This window comes from Hyla sarda, chromosome 9 (assembly GCF_029499605.1).
Source record: "Hyla sarda isolate aHylSar1 chromosome 9, aHylSar1.hap1, whole genome shotgun sequence".
In the NCBI taxonomy this organism is placed as follows: Eukaryota; Metazoa; Chordata; class Amphibia; order Anura; family Hylidae; genus Hyla; species Hyla sarda.
Window position 1 is genome coordinate 21,677,188 of NC_079197.1, and position 25,789 is coordinate 21,702,976.

General features: G+C 43.2%; 1 protein-coding gene across 2 annotated transcripts in view; it reads left to right on the forward strand.

The window, feature by feature from the left end:
* The first annotated feature begins 2,712 nt into the window (after window positions 1-2,712).
* The window catches only part of LOC130290346 (transketolase-like protein 2), a 33,730-nt gene continuing 10,653 nt past the window's right edge, over window positions 2,713-25,789 (forward strand). Inside the window, exons 1-14 of one of the 2 annotated variants that reach the window (XM_056537844.1) lie at window positions 2,715-2,902; window positions 5,502-5,619; window positions 6,972-7,085; window positions 9,041-9,138; window positions 9,224-9,415; window positions 9,496-9,623; window positions 10,444-10,637; window positions 10,725-10,889; window positions 11,992-12,148; window positions 12,763-12,893; window positions 13,115-13,198; window positions 13,281-13,377; window positions 14,784-14,903; window positions 15,885-16,300. In XM_056537844.1, the coding sequence (XP_056393819.1) occupies window positions 2,796-2,902; window positions 5,502-5,619; window positions 6,972-7,085; window positions 9,041-9,138; window positions 9,224-9,415; window positions 9,496-9,623; window positions 10,444-10,637; window positions 10,725-10,889; window positions 11,992-12,148; window positions 12,763-12,893; window positions 13,115-13,198; window positions 13,281-13,377; window positions 14,784-14,903; window positions 15,885-16,057 (1,878 nt within the window). In that variant the 5' untranslated portion in view covers window positions 2,715-2,795 and the 3' untranslated portion in view covers window positions 16,058-16,300. Of the gene's footprint in view, window positions 2,903-5,501; window positions 5,620-6,971; window positions 7,086-9,040; window positions 9,139-9,223; window positions 9,416-9,495; window positions 9,624-10,443; window positions 10,638-10,724; window positions 10,890-11,991; window positions 12,149-12,762; window positions 12,894-13,114; window positions 13,199-13,280; window positions 13,378-14,783; window positions 14,904-15,884; window positions 16,301-25,789 lie in introns of those variants that run through there. The other variant, XM_056537845.1, reaches the window with a different exon arrangement.

The following is a 25,789-nucleotide window of genomic DNA, read 5'->3' on the forward strand; positions in this document are numbered from 1 at the left end:
ATCACACAGGGCTGTATATAATTGACCAGTATTATGTATACATCACACAGGGCTGTATATAACTGACCATTATTATGTATACATCACACAGGACTGTAGATAAGTGACCATTATTATGTATACATCACAGGGGGCTGTATATAACTGACCATTATTATGTATACATCACACAGGGCTGTATATAACTGACCATTATTATGTATACATCACACAGGACTGTATATAACTGACCATTATTATGTATACATCACACAGGACTGTAGATAAGTGACCATTATTATGTATACATCCCACAGGGCTGTATATAACTGACCATTATTATGTATACATCACACAGGACTGTATATAACTGACCATTATTATGTATACATCACACAGGGCTGTATATTACTGACCATTATTATGTATACATCACACAGGGCTGTATATTACTGACCATTATTATGTATACATCACACAGGGCTGTATATAATTGACCATTATTATGTATACATCACACAGGGCTGTATATAATTGACCAGTATTATGTATACATCACACAGGGCTGTATATAACTGACCATTATTATGTATACATCACACAGGGCTGTAGATAAGTGACCATTATTATGTATACATCACACAGGGCTGTATATTACTGACCATTATTATGTATACATCACACAGGGCTGTATATAATTGACCATTATTATGTATACATCACACAGGGCTGTATATAATTGACCATTATTATGTATACATCACACAGGGCTGTATATTACTGACCATTATTATGTATACATCACACAGGGCTGTATATAATTGACCATTATTATGTATACATCACACAGGGCTGTATATAATTGACCAGTATTATGTATACATCACACAGGGCTGTATATAACTGACCATTATTATGTATACATCACACAGGACTGTAGATAAGTGACCATTATTATGTATACATCACAGGGGGCTGTATATAACTGACCATTATTATGTATACATCACACAGGGCTGTATATAACTGACCATTATTATGTATACATCACACAGGACTGTATATAACTGACCATTATTATGTATACATCACACAGGGCTGTATATAACTGACTATTATGTATACATCCCACAGGGCTGTATATAACTGACCATTATTATGTATACATCCCACAGGGCTGTATATTACTGACCATTATTATGTATACATCACACAGGGCTGTATATAACTGACCTTTATTATGTATACATCACACAGGGCTGTATATTACTGACTATTATGTATACATTACACAGGGCTGTATATTACTGACCATTATTATGCATACATCACACAGGGCTGTATATAACTGACTATTATGTATACATCCCACAGGGCTGTATATAATTGACCATTATTATGTATACATCCCACAGGGCTGTATATTACTGACCATTATTATGTATACATCACACAGGGCTGTATATAACTGACCTTTATTATGTATACATCACACAGGGCTGTATATTACTGACTATTATGTATACATCACACAGGGCTGTATATTACTGACCATTATTATGTATACATCCCACAGGGCTGTATATAACTGACCATTATTATGTATACATTCCAGAGGGCTGTATATAATTGACCATTATTATGTATGCATCACACAGGGCTGTATATAACTGACCATTATTATGTATACATCCCACAGGGCTGTATATAACTGACCATTATTATGTATACATCACACAGGGCTGTAGATAAGTGACCATTATTATGTATACATCACACAGGGCTGTATATAATTGACCAGTATTATGTATACATCACACAGGGCTGTATATAACTGACCATTATTATGTATACATCACACAGGACTGTAGATAAGTGACCATTATTATGTATACATCACAGGGGGCTGTATATAACTGACCATTATTATGTATACATCACACAGGGCTGTATATAACTGACCATTATTATGTATACATCACACAGGACTGTATATAACTGACCATTATTATGTATACATCACACAGGGCTGTATATAACTGACTATTATGTATACATCCCACAGGGCTGTATATAACTGACCATTATTATGTATACATCCCACAGGGCTGTATATTACTGACCATTATTATGTATACATCACACAGGGCTGTATATAACTGACCTTTATTATGTATACATCACACAGGGCTGTATATTACTGACTATTATGTATACATCACACAGGGCTGTATATTACTGACCATTATTATGTATACATCACACAGGGCTGTATATAACTGACTATTATGTATACATCACACAGGGCTGTATATAATTGACCATTATTATGTATACATCACACAGGGCTGTATATAACTGACCATTATTATGTATACATCACACAGGGCTGTATAACTGACCATTATTATGTATACATCACACAGGGCTGTAGATAAGTGACCATTATTATGTATACATCACACAGGGCTGTAGATAAGTGACCATTATTATGTATACATCACACAGGGCTGTATATTACTGACCATTATTATGTATACATCACACAGGGCTGTATATAAGTGACCATTATTATGTATACATCACACAGGGCTGTATATAAGTAACCATTATAGTGGATGATCACATATACAGAGGCCTGGCCAGTGTGTGAGCTGATGGGGTGAGGACACGCCCCCTGCCCCCTTTCCCTTTGGCTGAGCTCATTTCCTCCATGGGGGGCGTGTCCTCACCCCATCACCCACCTCCCCTTATAAGCCCGGCCCCGTGGTCTTTTCCTCGAGCACTGCACAGGTTGTAGGAGAAGCCGCATTAGCATGGACACCTATCAGAAACCCGAGGACAAGGACCTGCAGGCCCTCAGAGACGCCGCCAACCGCCTCAGGATCCACTCCATCCGGGCAACATGTGCCTCCAACTCCGGGTGAGCGCCCCCTTTATTTTTTAGGGGGAGGGTGGGGGGGTCTTCTATGTTCTCACTCCGTATTCCCCCTATCCCCACACGTGTTCCCTGGCATAGCCCACCCTGCATCGATGGCTGCACCACGTGGGGCGGTTAAAGCCCCCCTGCACCATGTGACCTGCCTACTCAGCACGTGGTGGTCCCGTTCTTCCTGCACCTTGGCTGTGGCAGGATACACAAGGGTTAAGCGACCCTGATAATAATAATAATTTTTTTTTGTAGCCTCCCTGTATTTCTAGAAGCGTTAACGTAGTGTGCCTCCCCCCCCCCCCCCCCCCCTCCAAATTGTGCCTCCAGCTGTTGCAACACTACAACTCCCAGCATGCCCAGACAGCCTTTGGCTGTCTGGGCATGCTGGGAGTTGTAGTGTTGCAACAGCTGGGGGCGCACTGGGTTAATATGTGAGATTTGTCCATTGTGATGTCTGTAGGAAGTAGTGAGAGGAGGATGGCGCAGGCTCTACAGCTCTGCTACTCCTTCTTAAAGGGCAAGTCCACAATTTTACCCTGTCATTGATTCTGCCAGTGGAGAGCATGCTGCGGCAATGAACTTGGTGCACCACTTGTTACTTTAAATCAGTGGTTTCCAATTAGTATAGTTCCAGATGTTGCAAAAGCAGAACTCCTGGCTGTGTTTTTTGTTTATTTATTTTTTTAAATTTAATTTTTATTTTTACTGGTTGGGAAGCAATGCTATAGTAAATTGCTTAAATGAGCTCCATTAATGCTGCACTCTTTGTGGCATGCTGCCCCCATGTGCTTCAGATACATCCAATCCAGTCACGGGTGTCTTCCCCGCCTGCTGTCCATCACCCTAATCTTACTATGGGTCACATATAATAGGCTGGAGAAAGATGATCCCACTATCTGCATGACTGCCCCAGAAAGGGGGGGGGGGGGGTGGCTGTAACGCTGATGGCCGCCCATTGGGGGTAGATTACAAGGTTACTAACAAGTACATGCAGGCATGGTGTGTGGTGTACCCTGGTCAGGATGGAGTTAAATATTATCCTCTGGCCTTGGCTTGCGGGTTATAGGCGGCATCGGAATGTCAGTCTGTCCAAATAATTGTCTGGGGGTATGTGGCTTATGACATGGAGGGTGGATGAGCGCTAACATGGGAAATCCGTAAGAGGGTCCCTCAGCTGTCCTCCCTCATATCCTTACTGTGTCACGGTTAATAGTGCCCCCCTCATCGCCGAACTGTTGTGGTCACTAGTGTCCAGTCCTCCGCCCCCATCATAGTCAGGGTTAATAGTGCCCCCCTCATCTCCTAACTGTCGTGGTCACTAGTGTCCGGTTCTCTGCCCCCCTCATAGTCAGGGTTAATTGTGCCCTCCCTTATCTTCTCACCATTTCATAAGTGGGGGCACCCTCCATCTTGTCAGTCAACTGTTGCCAATCCCACCCCCCCCCCCCCAATCTCATCACTATCATGGTCATTTGTGGGGCCCCTCATCTCCTCCCTATGTTCCAGATTTAACATAATTTGTGAGAACATTAATGGGATTTTACCACAGCAACCAATCACAGCGCAGCTAATGAGCTCTGGTAAAGTGAAAGCTGAACTGTGATTGGTTGTTGTGGGAAAATCCCTCCCTTTTTTTTTTTTATAAATCTGGGCCTGTGTATTGTTCCCCCCCCCCCCATCTCCTCATGATTTCATGGTCATTAGTGTTGTGCCCCCCCCCCCCCCAAACTACTCACGATCAAGTGTTCTCACTCATCTCCTCACTGTGTAACGGTCATTAGTGTCCCCATCTCCTAAGTCTTGGTCATAAGTGGGCCCCCATCATCTCCTTTCTGTCTCAGTAATGTCTTGGTCATTAGTGTGGCCCCCCAAATATCTCCTTATGGTCAGTCATTAGTGCCTTGTGCTGGGCAGGATTGACCCAAAATGTGTGTCAAGGTATTTTTCAAACTTATGCCGGTTCTACAGTATCTGACATTTTTTTAAATTTTTTTTATTCACCCCCCCATATCACCGTACTGATCAGAAGTTCTGCAGCACCCACTGGCTTTCAGCGCTTGCAGGGGGAGGTGACGGCTTTCGTTCTCTGTCCTGCGCCCGCGGCTCACAACTCACTCATTTCCAGTGCCGTGGCTCACAGGAAGAGTACAACGCTGCGGCTGATTCATTCACCGGTGTGGGGGGCATAGGGAAAGCAGGACAGCGCCCATGGGTTGTATAGATTAGTTCCCCCAGTGCACTGCAGCTGATAACTTGAGGGGCCCGACTGGTATTGCGGTATATGGAAAAATTCATACTGTACAGAACACACCGGTATTTGGCATGAACCGGTATATTGCCCAGCACGAAGTGCCCCCTCCCCATCTCTTCATGGTCATTAGATGCCCCCCTCATCTCACTGTCATGGTCATTAGTGTGGCCCCCACCCTCAATCTTTGTGTAGTGCCAATGTGACCCCACCATACACGACCATCAGAAGATTCTTTTCTCCTTCCTATTTCTTCCATGTTCTGCCATCATATGCTTTGTATTATAGGGCACAGTCTATAGTCCACGTATTAACTGTGTAATGTTCTGCTCCATGTGACAGGCATCCTACATCCTGCTGCAGCGCCGCCGAAATATTGTCTGTTCTCTTCTTCAACACCATGAAATATGATGCGGCTGACCCTGGCAACTATAACAACGACCGTTTTGTTCTGTCAAAGGTGAGGACGGCCGTGTCTGGTTACAAGGAAAGGTGTGGGATCAAAGGCCCAGCTACCAGTTTTTGGAATGTCCCTTCAGTGGGGAAAACTGGTGTAAATAATCCCATGGTTAGATTGGGCTAGTAGTCATGATTCCAGGCATAACTTTATCTCTATAGTCCTTTCCAGTGCCAAGATATTTGCATAACAACAAACGGGCTCATGTGCCCAGGGGGCGTTCCCCCATCATGGAAAGTCCAGCCAATCAGGGAAGGTGGATGCAAGCGGGCCAGTGGGCTGTGATGAAGAAATGGTCTGTGCTCTTGCAATGCTAGGGAACGCCCCTGGGATTTATTTGAATAAGAGGCTAACACCTCAGCACTCGAGATAAAAAAAAAATAAATCCTAGTCTTTACCCATGTTCTTACTTACACCCCTGTTTTTCTACTTTAATGGGGGTCTGACTGCTGGCCCTGAGGTCAGTTGCCACCTTAATGGAATTGTGCAGCAGAACGCATGCTTTGCCACAACTCTAGTCACGGTCTATAGGACTCACAAATATTTCCACTCAGTTTAGAAGTCCCATAGAGGGTGAAGAGTTTCGGCTTTGCATACCCATTGGTGCTCCATTCAGTCTGGGGGCAGGGTTGAGCGGAAATATTGACCTCCTGGGTCGTGCTTGTCCCTTAAGAAAATGGTAACTAACAGCAACTTTAGCAATTACCTTACTATAGGGATTTTTATCAGCAGATTGAACATTCAGCAGAATGAAATTGGGTCATAGGGCTCTGTAGTGTGGTGGTGGTGCCTGGTACTGCAGCTTGGCCCAATTTACTTGTATGGCACAGGCATAGATCGTGTTACATTTTATAATTCTCCCAGTTCCCTGCCCCCATCATGAGAAACCACCCCCTGCCTTTATTTTTTTTTTAGTTTTCTACCTTGATATTGCTCAGTCTGTTCCCCCCCCCCCCCCCGGCAGGCGTGACATCATGAGAAGTCATACAGGGAAACGGCCCAGAGCAGTTCAGTGTTAGATGAGCTATGATTGGATAAGGCTGCACACATCACCGTCGGTACGCCAAACTGCATTTCCTGATTTTGGACTTCTGCCAGGCCAGCAGGAGTCCAAGTCTTAGGAGAGAGAGACTGTGCTCTGGACATGTAGGAAGACACCTTGTGGCAGCTTTTTTAAACACAAAGAAACCATAAAAAAACATAATAGTGTCCATTTAAGTACAGCGGCCCATATGGATAAGCTGCAGGGTCTGTATAAACAATGAAGGTGACTTTTATGCTTTAGGTGTCACAAGCGCCTGCAGTGATCTGATGGACTCTTATTCATAAAAACTTGTGGTTTTGCCTATTAACAGGGTCACGCTGCGCCCATATTGTATGCTGCATGGGCAGAAGCCGGTCACATCAAGGAATCTGAGCTGCTCAACTTAAGGAAGATAGACTGTGACCTAGAAGGACATCCTACACCCGTATGTATCTGGATTTATATATTCTACTATCCTAGGATGGGGGTATGCTGCACTCAGGATTGTGACTATTTGTCTGCTGGCTGCGGCCCTTACTGACATTGTAATGTTGCTGACGCTGGTTGTATTACATATTACCCGGGCGCAGCAGGCACATAAACTAAAGTTGCCTGTAGACTGGACATGTCCTCTAAGGGCTTGTTAACTCTGCAGATGTTGGAATTCTGTTTGCAGCAGAGTCTTATTGTTTTTAATAGGAATATACTGCTCTGTGCACACTGGAATTTTGCCTTTGGAACATGTTCATTCTCTGGACAGTATTCTGCCTAAGGGTCTATTCACATGGCGGAATTCTGCTTCAGATTAAAGCCCAATGGACTCCTATGGGATTTCACACTTCTGAATCACTTCTTTGTGGAATTCCGCAAGCAGAAATTCAGACGTGAATGTAGCAACTGCTCCAATTTTCTTCTACACAGGTTTTGATGCATTTCACCAAACTTAGTCCCAAATGCTTAGAGGTTTCTTATCACGTTATAATCGGGAATCTGACCTGGTTTAATGCTACAGGTATTAAATGTTAGTGATCATAAATTGGTGATTGGCAGGGTGCTTACACTTGACACCTCCACCTTGTAGCAGCCCGGTACAGCCACAGTACAGAGTAACCAGGGCCGCAAGCCGTTGGTTCTTCTCACTGCATAGTGGCTGAGCCTGGTTACAGCAGCTGAGCTGTGGTCCACCACTACACGATGAACAGAGCCAACTCCTTCTAGAGCCCCCCCTATTTACTGCATTGCTGATTGTAGGGGGTCCAAGAGGTCACACTCCCACTAATCGTAAGTAATGGCAGAAGTCTTGTGGAGCGTGTTCTCGCCTCGGTGCTGGTTTCACAGCTTAAACTCTTCAGTATTGCGCTATGTCCTCCATGCTGCTTCTGAGGGTGGGTTATAGAGAAAAGGGGAGCAAAATTCCTAAACGAGTTGAGGTTTTCTTTTCAGAACAGCCATTTTGCTGCCACAACTTTCCCTCTAAATAGAGGATGGCTAGGGACTTCAGAAGACAAACTTTAACATAGCTGCCTGTCTCTAGCCGATAACAAAGTGTTCACACGATGGCTTTTGTGGTGCGGAAATTCCAATCTGCAGTGTGCAGGGAAATCCAATGGTACTCTGCTGCAGTTAAATTTCCATGTGAAATTCTGCTGGAGGAACATAACCTTAGGGTCACTCGTTCTGTGACTGAAAAGCCTTCCCATTTGTGAATGGTGGTTCTGAAGTATGTAAAAGTAATTGTCAGCACATTTGGATGAATGAAATCCAAATCTGTGTCATTAGCCTTTAAAGGGGTACTCCGCCCCTGTGTGAAGTCACACCCCGCCCATCAATGCAAGTCTATGGGAGGGGGCGTGACAGCTGTGATGCCCCCTGCCATAGACTTGCATTGAGGAGTGGGGTGTGACGTCACATGTGGGCGGAGTCGTGACGTCACGATCTTCCGTCCCGGTGGTCGAGATGGACTCAGCCTGAGGACCTCCAGCGCTTCCGGAAGCCGTTACAGGTGGGTGCTGCATGGTAGATCCAGGGGGGCTCCAGCAGCGGGACCCTGGTGATCTGTCAACTTATCCCCTATCCTTCGGATAGGGGATGAGATGTCTAGGAGCCGAGTACCCCTTTAAAGGAGTAGTCCTGAGGATAGGGGATAAGTTTCAGATCACGGGGTCCGACTGCGGGGGGGCTCCCCCCCCACAATGTAACACGTTGTACGGCAAAACACCGGCTCTCCGGCCAGATAGCATGTGGAGGCCGACACTCCCCATCACATGATGTCACCTGATTTGTGCATTGGTCAACATGCCCCCTTTGGGGGGGGAAGGGGGGTCCCAGCAGTCAGAATTTTTTTTTTTTTTTTTTTTTTTTTTTAATTTATAAACTGACCCTCAAACGTTCTTTTATCAGAAACTGCCTTTTGTGGATGTGGCCACCGGCTCCCTGGGACAAGGCCTGGGGGCATCTTGTGGCATGGCTTATACCGGGAAGTACTTTGACAAAGCCAGGTAAGAATTGTGTGAAGGAGAACATGTTGGCCTAAGGAAATCCCAGTCTGATCTCTTATTGTTGTTGTGAATGTTTCCCCCTCAGTTACCGGGTGTACTGTCTGCTGGGTGACGGAGAATCCTCTGAAGGAGCTGTATGGGAAGCCTTGGCTTTTGGGTCTTATTACAAGCTGGATAATCTGGTAGCCATATTTGATGTCAATCGCCTGGGGCAGAGCGAGGCGGCTCCTCTTCAGCATCAGACAGATATCTACCGGAAGAGATGTGAAGCCTTCGGGTAAGTTACGATATAGTGTACAGGAAGGTGTTTGAGTATCATGGCTTCAGGCCTCTCTATAATCTGTAATTCATCCACAGGTGGAACACTTATATTGTAGATGGTCATGATGTGGAGGAGTTGTGCTGTGCCCTATGGCAGGCTGCCAACGTAAAGGATAAACCCACCGCAATTATCGCAAAAACATACAAGGGAAAAGGCATTTCAGGTAAGGACCAGTTGCTCCTGCGGCCTCCATTAGGTGGCAGTACAGAGGCTATTTACCGTATAAGACTCACTTTTTCTTCCCCAAAACTGGGGGGGGGGGGGGGGAGTTGGTGTGTCTTATACAGCGAATACACACACCTGTCGCAGTGGTCCCTGCGGAGATCAACGGCCGAGACCCGCGGCTAATACAGGACATCACCGATCACGGGGATGCCCTGTATTAACCCTTCAGATGCGGTGATCAAAGCTGACTGCTGCGTCTGAAGGGAAAGTGACACTAACCCGAGCTCAGTCGGGCTGTTCGGGACCGCCGCTGTGAAATCGCAGCGTCCCGAACAGCTTACAGGACACCAGGAGGGACCTAACCCGCCTCCTCAGTGTCTGCTCCGTACCGGGATCCCACTCTCTGGCGCTCTCCGACGTTGTCGCGCACGCTGTCCCATCATCCAATATGAGCGGTGCGCGTAGCGACGAGATGAGAGCGACAGAGCGTGGATCCCGGGGAAGAAGGTGTCGGGGACACCACAGAGACGCAGCAACAGTGATGGAGCGACATCCAGGGCAGCGGTGACTGGACCGGAGCAGCGGGGACACGTGGGTACTACCTCCTAGACCAGTTGTCTTCAACCTGCGGACCTCCAGATGTTGCAAAACTACTACTCCCAGCATGCCCGGACATGCTGGGAGTTGTAGTTTAGCAACATCTGGGGGTCCGCAGGTTGAAGATCACTGTTGGGTTCAGAATTTATTTCTTTGCGCGTAGACATTACCGTGTGGACTGTGTAAGCCTTGGCTAACTGGAAAATATCTCTATTTTGAAGGTGTTGAAAATCAAGATAACTGGCATGGAAAGCCAATGCCTAAGGATAAGGTGGAGTCCATCATTAGTGAGATTCAGGGCCAAATCAAGGCCAACAAGACCCTGACCCCTGCAGCTCCTGTAAGAGACGCCCCAGAAGTCAGCATTGCTGATATAAAGATGCCGACCCCACCAAGCTACAAAGTGGGTGACAAGGTAAGAGAAACCGGTGTTTATAATGGATGCAAATTCTGTACCATTATATCAAATTTGATGTATTACTACTTATATTTATTCTTGCAGATAGCAACACGTAAAGCATACGGACTGGCTCTCGCTAAACTTGGCCACGCGAACAACAGAGTTGTCGCCCTAGATGGTGATACTAAAAACTCTACTTTCTCTGAGATCTTTAAGAATGAGCACCCTGACCGCTTCATTGAATGCTTTATTGCGGAACAGAACATGGTAAGGCCCTTAACCTATCCTAAGATACTTTAAGACATTGGTTATCTATGCCTGATCAGTCGGGTCTGACTATGATCCATTTTAATCGGTAGTTCTGACACCTGCTCTTAAAGCATTGTGCCCCTTCAGTTTTACTCTATCCGTGACCTCTCGTCTGTCTATTGTATTCAACAACCCTAATGATAGTCGGCATGTCTCTAGGGGGCACCATAATCCTAGGGGGAACTTAATCGTTAGACCAGTGCCTCCCAACCCGTGACTTACCAGCCTCTAGCTTTCAGGGCATGATGGGAGTTGTAATATTGCAACAGGTTGGGTAAAGCTGCATAAGCCTATAGGGCAGTGGTCTCCAGCCTGCGGACCTCCAGATGTTGCAAAAACTACAACTCCTAGCATGCCCGGACAGCCAATGGCTGTCCGGGCATGCTGGGAGTTGTAGTTTTGCATCATCTGGAGACCACTGCTATAGGGGAACTTGACTTACATCCACATGGGTAAGTGAACCTCAACATGTGCTGCACAGACAGTCTCTATTCCCACTTATTGGGGGGCGGTTGAAAGCTCCAAGGAATACTGGCTCATATTTAGAAGACCTAGCTGGTGTATAGAGTCTTGAGTGAGGTTAATTAGAGATGAGCGAACTTGCGGTAAATTCGATTCGTCACAAACTTCTCGGCTCGGCAGTTGATGACTTTTCCAGCATAAATTAGTTCAGCTTTCCAGTGCTCCGGTGGGCTGGAAAAGGTGGAGACAGTCCCAGGAAAGAGTCTCCTAGGACTGTATCCACCTTTTCCAGCCCACGGGAGCACCGGAAAGCTGAACTAATTTATGCAGGAAAAGTCATCAACTGCTGAGCCGAGAAGTTCGTGACGAATCGAATTTACCGTAAGTTCGCTCATCTGGAACGCTAATGTATGCAGATCTGCTCTCCTCCAGTGACAAGGCGGTGTTTAAGTAACTCCCTATAGGTGGCGGTAGAGCTCATTTGCATACTTTCCCATCAAGCATTGTCTCATTACACATGGATCTCAGTCGGGATCCCAATAGCTGTAAATACCTAGTCTGTCTATTGGTTTATTCCATCTTGTGTTTAATGTTACAGGTCAGTGTAGCTATGGGCTGTGCCACCCGCAACCGCACCGTGGCTTTTGCCAGCACTTTTGCAGCTTTCTTCAGTAGAGCTTATGATCAGATTCGCATGGGGGCCATTTCTCAATCCAATGTGAACCTCTGTGGCTCCCACTGTGGAGTTTCTATCGGTGAGTGGCTGTGTTCTTTTTTTTATTTTTTGACTGGAGACGTTTATAGGGAGATTTATAAAAACCTGTCCAGAGGGAAAGTTGTGAAGTTGCCCATATCAACCAATCAGATCGCTTCTTTCATTTTTCAGAAATGAAAGATCTGTTTGTTTGCTATGGGCAACTTTTTCCTGTGGCCGGTTTTTGAGCTCCCCCAGTGTGATTTTTAGATGTACAAATGTCTCCAGTTCCAATAGTCTGGAGGGGTTAATGGGCTAAGGCATATAGTGATACAGGCTTCCATGGGCCTGAATTCTGACCTAACACTTTATAGCAATGGGAGTATGAGTTTGTTCTAGAAATTAAGATGAATAATAGTGGTAGGCTACAGATGCCAAGAATATAATTTCTATACTCCTAGGCAATTGGTGGTTCTACATCTCTTCAGTATTTCGGTTTAGTCCTTATCTAACTGTCATGGTGTCCTTGGCATCTATTTGGTGGCTTTTTTCTTTTTTTTTTTTTTTTTTTTTTTGAACCGGTCTTTCTTTACTAGAGCCTGTAAATCGGGCAGTTTATTTAAAAATTTTATTTTTTATTTTTTTACCTCCTGTACATTGTTTTCTGTGTTTCAGGAGAGGACGGTCCCTCTCAGATGGCATTGGAAGATCTCGCCATGTTCCGTGCCATTCCATCTTGTACAATCTTCTACCCCAGTGATGGTGTATCCACAGAATATGCAGTCGCTCTAGCCGCTAATACTCCAGTAAGTGTTACACACCCACACCTTCTAGATGAATCCCATATAATCTATATTGTTCTGTTCCCAATTTCATACCATGTACAGACAGTGCCATATTCAAGAGCAGATCAATCTGCTATTTGTCTCCCCCCCACATGTGGCTCTCCAGCTGTGGAAAGACTAACTCCCATCATGCATGGACATTGAACACTGTGCTAACCTCTTCTTACCCCTTTACATTGTAGGGCATCTGCTTCATCCGTACCAGCCGGCCGGACACTGCAATAATCTACTCTCCGGAAGAAAAGTTTGAAATTGGTCAAGCCAAGGTAAAATCCCGAGTCCTTGTGTCGTCTTCCATGGTCACGATCTGGTTTGGAAGCTTTAATAACTTCTTCCTCTCCTATACAGGTCGTACGCCAAAGTGATACAGACAGGGTCACGGTTATTGGTGCTGGTGTCACTTTACATGAGGCTCTGGCGGCAGCAGATGAACTCGCAAAACAAGGTGAAACTGCTTAGAACTTTATACTGACGTGAGGCTGTGAGACTTCTAGTAAGATCCGGTATAGATTTCACTACTTGGAGCAAGTAACTGGCTGTAAGGATACTTGGCAGACGTGCACGATCTCCTGACACGTCTGCTTCAGTAATAAGGATAGGTTCACACTAACACTCTGCTAAAGGGTCATCGCTCAACCTGTCTAAAGGACGTGTTGAGAAAAGGACCACATGCCGTATATATGTGTTTGACTCCAACCTGTTTAGGGTCTGTTCTGCACCAAACAGTGTGAAGGAGCCTTTAATCCCATAGAATATTGATTCTGAAGCAAATTTAGTTGTAATGTTGTGCAGTAGTAGAAGAAAGTAGATTGCACTCACCCGATGGAGATTAAAACATCCCCTTTCAGTAATCTCTTTAAAACATTCTGAAGTTAAGGTAGAGAGATGTGGTTGGCATAAGGCTTGAGAAAGCGGGCTGAGCCGAGAAAAGGAGCGCTGCCCCACCTGGTCAGTCAGCTTATGCTGACCGCATCTCTACCTTAACTTCAGAATGTTTTAAAGTGATTACCCAATAAAGAGGACATTTTAATCTCCATCGGGTGAGTGCAATCTACTTCTACTGCTTCACTGCATATGATATCTTTGGATATTGATTGGCACCCCCAGGAGTTCATTAATTCATACATCTCTTCTCCCCCCCCCCCCCCCCCCCTCCATTCCACATGTTATGTGTTCTCATTAACCCCCAAGAGTTTAGCAGTGGTGCCTGCCCAGCTTTTCTCAGCCAATGTTTAGTTGTAATGTTCCAAGAGATGTAAGACAATACTAGCATGGAGTTCTGATCAGTAAGGATACATCCTAAAGACCAGGGGAATGATCCACTCGTGCCTTCCTGACCTCACTTGGTTTTATATTTTGCTCTTTCTTATGCTATCGTTGTACCCTTATATGATGGTTACTCCCTATTCTAATTTGTTGTTTACCCTGTTTTGGCCCTTTGGATGGTGATTATTTGTGTTTTGACCTGACTTAAATATAAACATTTCAGTAAAATAAACTGCTCCAGATCCAAACCCTGGGCATTATCCCAAATTCAGGCTCATGTTAGCTTTCTGGTAATTCCTTGGTTGCATTCAGCACATGAAATCTGCTCCAAATCAGTCATGTGTCATACGGTCACATTCGGTGCTTGGAGGCAGCTGATTGGTGGTCATGTGACATCTGGTCCATAAGGAAGCCTAATGTGCCGATGGGAGCCTCAATAAACTCACTGGAGAGCCACTTGTGTGGCAGTGGATATATATATTTTTTTAATTTGTTTTATATAATTTTTTTTTCCCCTCCTTGAGAGCTGCTCGTGTAGTTGTGGTTGTGTTACTGTTGACTGACTGACCCTGTTCATTTCTTAAGGCATTAATATCCGTGTGGTCGATCCATTTACCATTAAACCTCTGGATGCTGCGACCATTCTATCAAGTGCCAGAGCTACTGGCGGACATATCATCACGGTGGAGGACCACTACAAAGAAGGTAACAACCAGTGCCGATGCTCAGCTAAGTTCCTAATCTCACTGCCCAAAGTTAACCCTGCACATGTAGTATGCGGTGGACCCATGAATGGCATAAGAAATGGCTGGAAGCTGAGTTTGGTTAAGTACTTCTCTAACAGTGTTTCCCAACCAGGGTGCCTCCAGCTGTTGCAAAACTGCAATTTCCAGCATGCCTGGGTCTGTGTCCAAGCATGCTAGGAGTTGCAGTTTTGCAACAGCTGGAGGCACACTGGTTAAGAAACACATATTTATAAAATTAGTGCCCCCACTAATAGAATTTTGAAGTTCTATACTTGGGGTATGCCATGACTAGTCACTTCCCAGAAGAATTGTAAGGGCTTCACTAGAGAGGAGCGAACTGCTCGGCAGTTGATGACTTATCCTGCATAAATTCAGCTTTCAGGTGCTCCGGCCGGCTGGAAAAGGTGGCTACAGTCCTAGGAAAGTCTCCTAGGTCTGTATCCACCTTTTCCAGCCCACCGGAGCACCTGAAAGCTGAACTAATTTATGCAGGAAAAGTCAGCAACTGCCGAGCCGAGAAGTTCGTGACGAATCGAATTTACTGTAAGTTCGCTCATCTCTAGGCTTCACAGTTGCAGCCTGTAGGTGGCACTATTGCCATAGAAAAAATAAATTAACTAGATTTTGAAAGCTTATTATGGCATTTATGTTCTGCCAGTGGTCTTCAACCTTCGGATCTCCAGATGTTTCAAAACTACAACTCCCAGCATGCCCGGACAGCCATTGGCTGTCCGGGCATGCTGAGAGTTGTAGTTTTGCAACATCTGCAGGTCCGCAGGTTGAAGACCACTGTTCTATGCTGTCAGTCCTCTGGCCCACCTTGCATGTTTACATCCTAAGCAATGAATGTTGTAGGAGGCCACTGGTAATTCATACGTTGCGTTCTTCATGTACAACAATAGCTAAATCCTTTAATGTGATCTCCCTCTCCTTATTCCAGGTGGTATCGGGGATGCAGTCTCTGCAGCTGTTGCAGGAGAACCTGGTTTCATTGTCCAGCGCCTCGCCGTCAATGGCGTTCCTCGTAGCGGGAAACCTGCCGAGCTACTGGAATTGTTTGGCATCAGTGCAAAAAGCATTGTGGGAGCTGTAAAGTCTACATTTGCCAACTAATCGGAGACCAAACTGTCTGCCATAGAGCAGCTCATCCTTCTGTGTAAAGCACTGTCCAGCCATCTGATACTAGCGTGTAGCTCCTTAATGCGTCTGCTACCTCAGTGTGAACATGTTTAACAATTCTGACATTTCCATACCGTCATGTGACACTAGCTGGTTTCTAGAGTTCGCCTGTAATTCCATTTGTCATTGTCCTGTTTTCCACTGCCAAGCACTTAATAAAGAGGAGACCGATCAAAATCTTGTCATATTACTGTTTAGAGGCCCCAGACACTATTATTTTTTTCTTTAAAATTAAGTGTCTGGAGTCTCTTATTTTTTAGTTTTTTTTGTAATTTTTATTTTTTACTAGTTAAATTCAGTTTATTCTGCAGTGTACTACTTCAGTCTTTATGTTGCTAGAATATTAAAGCATACTGGTCAGATTCCTCCCCAAAAAAGTACTCAGTACCTAATCCTAACCATGTACATATAATTTTCATGGTTTTAACATCCATATTTAGTAAAAAAAAAATTCTTTAACTCAGTGTTAGATATCAGGGTGTGTCCCTCTCTTGTGGTGGGAGGTGATTAGTGTGTCTGCTCATGCAGAATTGTCCATGACTCGTGGACAAACCTGATACTGCTGCAGGACTGGTTAATGTCCCAGTAAGTCATTTAAAAGTGAAATATATGTTAAACAACCATGTTACAGAAGGTCTTTAATTTTCATCAGTAACATCATTATGTTTTGGGGTATCACAATGCCCATTTAGGCAATTTGGAAGGCTTTGTGGCAGTAGGAAAAACACAAAGGCCAATATCATATAAGATGTGTAGTTCTCTATGTATCACCAATAGTAGTAATGACATATGATCCTCCAATATAATATACATTGTAATGCTAGATTTTAATAATCCCCAGGCCATACTCGGATTACCCAGTAAAGCCCAGGGGTTCCATACACACTAAAGGTGGATGCTTAATTTTTGACTTTCCAGTTTAACCTCCAGCATAGAGATGCTTGTAGAAGATTTCCCACTTTTTACATAAAGAAATTCATAGTATTGGAAATGATGCCTCTTCTGTTTCCATGGTTTGCCAGTATAGCAATCACCATAGTATGTGAAACCAGAAGCTTTATATCTTATGATTTTCTATCTAAATTCTAAGTATTAGAACATCTAAGCTTTTAGCAGCTGTACTACTAGGAGCTTTTGACTTTCTAATATTGCATTGTCTTAGTTGATTGCAGTGATTCCCAACCGGGGTACTGTTCGGCAGTGCCTGGGGTGTTAGTTGGCTCCAGTGGACAAAAAATAATTTAAGTCTCCAAATTAAATTGTACACAGCATGTGCCAACATCACTCATCCGTAAGATCAGTCGGGGCTGTTGTTCATTTGGCCCAAATTCTTGGGCATTGCAACAATTGCTAATGATAAATCTCTTTCCGTTGTATTAAAGGAGGAGTGTTACTTTTATGTTCCCGTGTTAAAAAAAAAAAAAAAAAACTCTTCCCATCCTGTTTCCATGTGCATGGATCATCACACTGCGATCAGTGTATTGTGATTTCCCTCCCACCTTGGCTGTGATAGGTTGAGTGCTGTGGCATGTAACAGGCCTGGACAGCAGGGAGAAGGCGGGGCCTCTGCTCCTTTGCTCAGCCTATCACCGGCCGAGGTGGGATATCGCTGCGGCTGACGATACGCTGATCATAGTTTGACGATCTGTGCACACAGAAGCAGGAAGATTGGCACAGAAGGGCTTTATCAGAGCGACTGAAGGTGATTAACGGGATTCAAACCAATCACTAAGACTACATTGTCACCCTAAATGAACAGAGAGCAATCGCACTATATGGGGCATCTGAACATTGCCAAGGACTGAGCTCCATTCACTTGGGGGACAACTGACCGTTCTCGTGACTGATGGGTGTCCCAGCAATTGTACCCCCATCAGTTTGCGTTCCCTCTATCCTGTGGGGAGATGGAGATGTTTAGATCTTCCTAATATTACTTTCTCCTCCAGAGCAGCCTGTTCCACCAGTGCACAGATGTTGGCCATATCATAAAGCATTCACCTCTGTGGTGGCCTGTAACCAATCACAGTTGGGGAACTGGGGTAATGTGTTTTTTTTTTTTTTTTTTTTCCCCTCCTTCCTTGGAGGTGCATGAATGGTACCATTATGGAGGCAGTGGTGTCATGGTGTGAGGCCAGACATTATGTTGAGGGGACATCCTTCCCTTTAAAGGGGTATTACAGGGAAAACTTTATTTTTTATAATATCAACTTGATCCAGAAAGTTAAAATGATTTGTAAATTACTTTAAAAAAAAAAAAAAATCCTTCCAGTACGTATTAGCTGCTGAAGTTGAGTTGTCCTTTTCTGTCTGACAACAGTGCTCTCTGCTGACACCTCTGTCCAGAGTAGGAGCAAATCCCCATAGCAAACCTCTAATGCTTCGGACAGTTCCTGAGACAAAGGTGTCGGCAGCGAGCACTGTTGTCGGAAAGAAAAAAAACTCCACTTCAGAAGATAGCTACTGGAAGGATTAAGAATTTTCCAGAGCCAGTTGATAAAGTTTTTTTCCTGGAATACATCTGTCCATGTCAGGAACTGTCCAGAGCAGGAGAGGTTTGCTATGGGGATTTGATCCTGCTCTGGACAGTTCCTGATATGGTGACAGCAGAGAGCACTGTGATCATACTGAAAAGAACTATACAACTTCCTCTAGTATACCGCAGCTAAGTACTGGAAGGATTAAGATTTTGCTTTCCATGACCCATTGGTTAATACCATTTATTTAGTTTCTGACCATGCAGTTCTCTGGAGTGAGGAACTAGGGCAGGACCCCCTCTCTCCAAGCAGCGCTGTGGTCTGCAACTATGGGGTGCCCTTGCCTTCATGACTGATGTACAGGACAGTCAAGGAGAGGCTGAGAGGTGAGGACCAGCGAGGAGGTGTGCCGACAGTGGCCCTTTAAGGCCACCAGAGCTGGTTTTCTTCTTTGAGAATAGAGGCGGGCCCTGAGCTGTTATTTATTCATAGAACAAATATCAGGTGGCCATTTACTTAGAATATGTCCCCAGCTATGTGTGTAATTGCATAGTTTTGTTCTTACACAGTCCCTTAGTAGCCCAGCATGACTGACAGCTCTATCAGCGTAGTATGTGTCATGGAAGACACCAATGAACACCAGCCAAAGGTCTCAGTAGTTGTACCCACAGGAATGCTCAGCAACCGTTCTGCCAACTATGCCAGGCACTCCCAACGCATAGTGACAGCTTTGGCACGCCATAAATGAAATATAATATTGGAGGCAGCAGCAGCATGTTCCCGCTTGGCACTTTTTAACATGAAGGGGTGAGAGATACTATGAAGGCTGGGCATACGCCAAGCCTCCTGTGCCAGAATGTGCTCCTCTTGTCTTATAGGCACCTAATGGGCTCCGTGTGTAATGTTCTGCCAAAGCACCTGTCTCCTGAACAGAAAGAAACATATTCTATACGTAGAAGAGATTTGATTAGCAATTAAACAAGTACAAAGATTAATAAGCCCCCCTCCAGAGGGCGTATCCTATATAAACCCCTGAATAATAGGCAGTACTATCAAAAATCTTTCTTTTCTGCCTCTGCAAAGATTGCTACATCTTCCGGTGGTCAGGGCCTTGCGGTTATTGGTTAAGCCATTTGGCCCAGGACATCAAGGATGGGGTTTCTAGAGAGGATCGAGCTAAAAGGGTACTTTGGCGCTAAACTCTGTCATGCCTCCTCCCACAGACTTGCATTGAGCGGGCGGTGCATGAAGTCACGAGGGGGTGGAGCTGTGATGTCACGATACTCTGTCCCCTGCACTGCCCGTCATCAGCCACAGAGTGATCCTCGCTCTGTGCAACTGAAAAATGGGGGTGCTGCAGGAGAGATCGTGGGTGGTCCCCAGTGGCGGGATCCCCACGATCTAACATCTTATCTCCTATCCTTTTGATAGGGGATAAGATGTTTAGCGCCAGAGTAACCCTTTAAAGACATCTCGGGAATTAAAATTGCAGCAGATTTTTTGTGTGACGCTCCTCTGGATATGTTGAAATTCTCATCCAGGTCCATGGCTCTATCCAATGCAACCAGAAGAGCCTTATGGATCAAACAATGGTCAGGTGACACCCTGTCCAAAAGCCACTTTGTGTCTACTATTTGATCCATCATCAATGTTTGGTCCCCAACTTTAAAGGCATTTTGAAGGACCTGAATGAGGATAAAGGGGAGTCTTTTAACATAGAAACATATAATGTGTCGGCAGATAAGAACCATTTGGCCCATCTAGTCTGCCCAATAATCTGAATCCTATCAATATTCCCTGGCCCTATCTTATATGAAAGATATCCTTATGGTTATTCATTTTCCTTATCAAAAGAAGAAACTGGTGAGACCATTTCGGAGTTATAAGAGATCACCTAAAAGGCAAGTGTCCTTTCATCAATCTAACAGGAGAAAAAACTTCAGGGGTAACCAGAAAAAGAAGCCAGATTCTTCAAAGAACTCAGAGTTATGACACTACAATTCCAGATGCACTAGTAGGTGCCAGATTACGTTTCTTTAAGAGCATATGGTACAGGACTTCATCGGACACCTGGGTTCGGGACATCGTAAGAAGAGGTTATTCTCTAGAGTTAGGAAAAAGACAACACCGGAAAGGTATCTCGTCAGCAAAAACAGCGGCCCTATAGTCTCCAATTTGGTGTATCAATTTATCCAGAAGGATGTTCTGGAACAAGTTCCTCTTCAGGAGAGGAAGAAAGGTCATTATTCCAGGGTGGTTGCTGTCCCCAAACCCGGGGGAGACTGGAGGCTCATCATCGACCTCTCCTTCCTAAATCTGTTCTGTCACAAGAAAAGCTTCAAAATGGAGTCAATTCAATCAGCTTTTCTCAATCTCCAGAAAGGAGATTTCATGGGGTCCATCGACCTACAAGATGCTTACCTTCACATCCCGATCTTGAAAAGCCACAGGTAGTTTTTGAGGATAGCAGTGGAGAATCCAGAATGAGTTCAACGTCTTCAGTTTACCGGCCTTCCCTTCGGGATAACGTCTGCTCCTCGAGTTTTTACAAGTGTCATCATAGTCCTGACGGCAGCTCTCAAACTCCAAGGCATCTGTGTCATGCCATACCTGGACGACTGGCCGGTGAAAGCTCAATCTAGAGTCCTCCTCGAGAAACATTGGAAGTTAGTGATCAAATTTCTCCATCAGCATGGTTTCCTGGTAAACTTCAAAAAGTCTCACTTGTCTCCTACACAGAGGATCAATTATCTGGGATTCAAGATAGACACTCAGGAAATTAAGCTTTATCTTTCAGAGGCAAAATCTTCAAACATAAAAGAATAGATCCAGCTTCTCAAGTCTCTAAACCACTGTTCAATAAGATTTGCCATGAAGGTTCTAGGGCTCCTGACTTCGGCAATCCAGGCGATTCCATGGGCCAAAGTTCATATCAGAGTTCTACAAGATCACATTCTGGGGAACTGCGAAAGATGTCCAGAGACTCTGGATTCCAAAATTCAAGTTCCAGTCTTAGTGAAACAGGATCTCAAGTGTTGGCTGAAAGAGGACTGTCTTTGGAAAGGCAAGTCCCTTATTTCTCATCTTCCTACAGTTCTCACAACAGTTGCCTCAGGCTCTGGTTGGGGTGCCCATTTAGGGTCCTCATGGGTACAGAACAAATGGACACAGAAAGAGCTAACCTTCTCCTTTAATATGAAGGAGCTTAGGGCCATAAGGAAGGCTCTTATTCCTTTTCAGGACAAACTTCTGTAGCACCCGGTATTAGTTCTGACAACCTCCCATCGGTATTTTATGTGAACAAACAAGGGGGTACGAGAAGCAGAACACTTCAGAGGGAGTGTGCACAGTTAATGCATTGGGCAGAAAATCACCTACTTTCCTTGACAGAAGTTCACATAAAGGGCACATCCAATACCAGGGCGGACTGGTTGAGCAGAAACGAAGTTTCTCTGGGCAAATGGAAACTCAACCCAGAAGTTTTCCAGCAACTGACCATGAAGTGGGGAAACCCAGCTTTGGATGTTATTGCGACTTGTAAAAATTCGAAGCTCCTAGAATTTTGCTCTCTCACAAGAGGGGATCGACCAGTAGCATAGGACGGTCTGTCGATCAGATGGAAGAAGTTTTTCATATACATCTTTCCTCCAGTTCGGTTGATTTCAGCAGTCCTTAAAAAGATCAGGGATGAACAGGTAAGAGCCATTGCCATTCTCCCGTTTTGGCCACGGAGGGCCTGGTTTCCTCTCACGATGAGTCTTTTGAAGGTAGAAGTTTGCGAGCTGCCTCTTCGCGAAGACCTCCTATGTCAAGCGGGGCTGTTCCATCACGATCTCAGCAGGTTACGCCTGTCTGCCTGGAACTTGAAAGCTCCACGCTAATATCTCAAGGCCTTTCGAATGAACTGGTCAATACTTTACTTGCTTCAAGAAAGCCGGCAACTCTAAAAGTCTATGCTAGTGTATGGAACCTTTAGGCTTCTTGGTGCACCAAGAATTTTGTGATTCCTGAAGAAGTGGCATCTCTTCTACAATTCTTGCAGGAAGGATTTAACAAGGGTCTAAAGCTGAACACCCTGAAAGTTCAAGTCAAGGCAGTTATTGCACATCTGAATGGAATCTTCACAGGTTCAGCCTTGGTATCCAGATTCTTTAAACTTATTCGAAAAATCAGACCTTTTTTTCACCACTCTATTCCTTCCTGGGATCTTCCTCTAGTACTTTAAAACAATGTTTCTGTTTATTGCTAGTCAAATCTCTTCTACGTTCGGGTCTACAGAGATATGTATCCCATATGTGTGCTGCTTACGGACTCCAGGAAATGGAAATTTCAGGTAAGATAAATTTCCCACATACTATACAGAAGCATGTACCAAATATACACTATACAGAAATATATACCAAATATATACTATATAGAAACATATACCAAGCATATATTATACCAAAACATATGCTACACAGAAACCTTATACTAAACATATACTATACAGAAACATATACTAAACATATACTATACAGAAACATATACTATACTATACAAAAACATATACTATACAGAAACATATACTATACATATACTATACAGAAACATATACCAAACATATACTATACAGAAACATATACTATACATATACTATACAGAAACATTTACTATACATATACTATACATATACTATACAGAAACATATACTATACATATACTATACAGAAACATATACTATACATATACTATAAAGATACATATACTATACATATACTATACAGAAACATATACTATACATATACTATACAGAAACATATACTATACATATACTATACAGAAAATATACTAAACCTATACTATACAGAAACATATACTATACATATACTATACATATACTATACAGAAACATATACTATACATATACTATACAGAAAATATACTAAACCTATACTATACAGAAACATATACTATACATATACTATACAGAAACATATACTAAACATATACTATACAGAAACATATACTAAACATATACTATACAGAAACATATACTATACAGAAACATATACCAAACATATACTATACATATACTATACAGAAACATATACCAAACATATACTATACAGAAACATATACCAAACATATACTATACAGAGACATATACTAAACATATACTATACAGAAACATATACTAAACATATACTATACAGAAACATATACTATACAGAAACATATACCAAACATATACTATACTTATACTATACAGAAACATATACCAAACATATACTATACAGAAACATATACCAAACATATACTATACAGAGACATATACTATACATATACTAAACAGAAACATATACTATACATATACTATACAGAAACATACTAAACATATACTATACAGAAACATATACTATACAGAAACATATACCAAACATATACTATACATATACTATACAGAAACATATACCAAACATATACTATACAGAAACATATACCAAACATATACTATACAGAGACATATACTATACATATACTATACAGAAACATATACTAAACATATACCATACAGGAACATATACTATACATATACTATACAGAAACATATACTATACATATACTATACAGAAACATAAACTATACATATACTATACAAAAACATATACTATACATATACTATACAGAAACATAAACTATACATATACTATACAGAAACATATACTATACATATACTATACAGAAACATATACTAAACATATACTATACAGAAACATATACTATACATATACTATACAGAAACATATACCAAACATATACTATACATATACTATACAGAAACATATACTATACATATACTATACAGAAACATATACTATACATATACTATACAGGAACATATACTATACATATACTATACAGAAACATATACCAAACATATACTATACAGAAACATATACTAAACATATACTATACATATACTATACAGGAACATATACTAAACCTATACTATATACATCACAAGTGGGTGTACAATCACTAGTGCGGAGACCAATGACAACTAATCAGATTCCAGAATACGGAAGATTTGGAATATGTACAATGTGTCTGCAAGAAGTGGCATCACAAAGTCTACACCAGGGAGATTTACTGAAACCGGTGCAAAGGAAAAGTGGTGCAGTTGCCCATAGTAACAAATCAGATTCCAAAAAGACTTCTGGAAAATAGAATCTGATTGGTTGCTATGAGAAATGTCACTACTTTTCCTATGGACAGGTTTTGATAAATCTCTCTAAGTTCTATATAATTCACCATTATTTACCGTTATATTGTATACAACACACAGGGCTGTATATAATTGACCAGTATTATATATAGATCAAACAGGGCTGTATATAATTGACCAGTATTATATATACATCAAACAGGGCTGTATATAATTGACTATTATGTATAGATCAAGTTGTAGCACTCTGGGCATGCTGGGAGTTGTAGTGTTGCAACAGCTTGGGGAACACTGGGTTAAAGGGGTACTCCGGGGAAGTTAAGAAAAAGGAAAATGTCCCAAAGCCACCACAATACCTGTTCTGTGTCTCCCGTAGTTATCCATGTGGTTTTGGACGCTCCTTGCTTGCTGCACAGACTACAACTCCCAGAAGTCAGTGCAGCTCTGTAATGGCTGCCAGACAATTGCTTTCACTCTCACTAGCTGTGTGCATGCTGTGTTGTAAACAGTCAGTCTCACACACTATGAGGAGATTTATCAAAACCAGTCCAGATATAAAGTTGCTGTACTCTGAATTGCAACAGTCAGTGATTAGATCTATGCAGACAAAGGGCAGGGCTGAGGAGACTGACCTGTGCTCTCTTTGTGGCATGCTGCCCCCATGTGCTTGGCTTCAGATACATCCAATCCAGTCACGTGTGTCTTCCCCCGCCTGCTGTCCATCATCCTAATCTTACTACTGGTCAGATATAATAGACTGGAGAAAGATGATCCCACTATTTTCATGACTACCCCAAAAAAGGGGTCTGTAACACTGATGGCTTCCCATTGGGGGTAGTTTACAAGGTTAGACTAACAAGTACATGCAGGCATTGTGTGTTGTACACTGGTCAGGATGGAGTTACATATTATCCTCTGGCCTTGGCTCGTGGGTTATAGGCGGCATCAAAATGTCAGTCTGTCCAAATAATTGTCTGGGGGTAT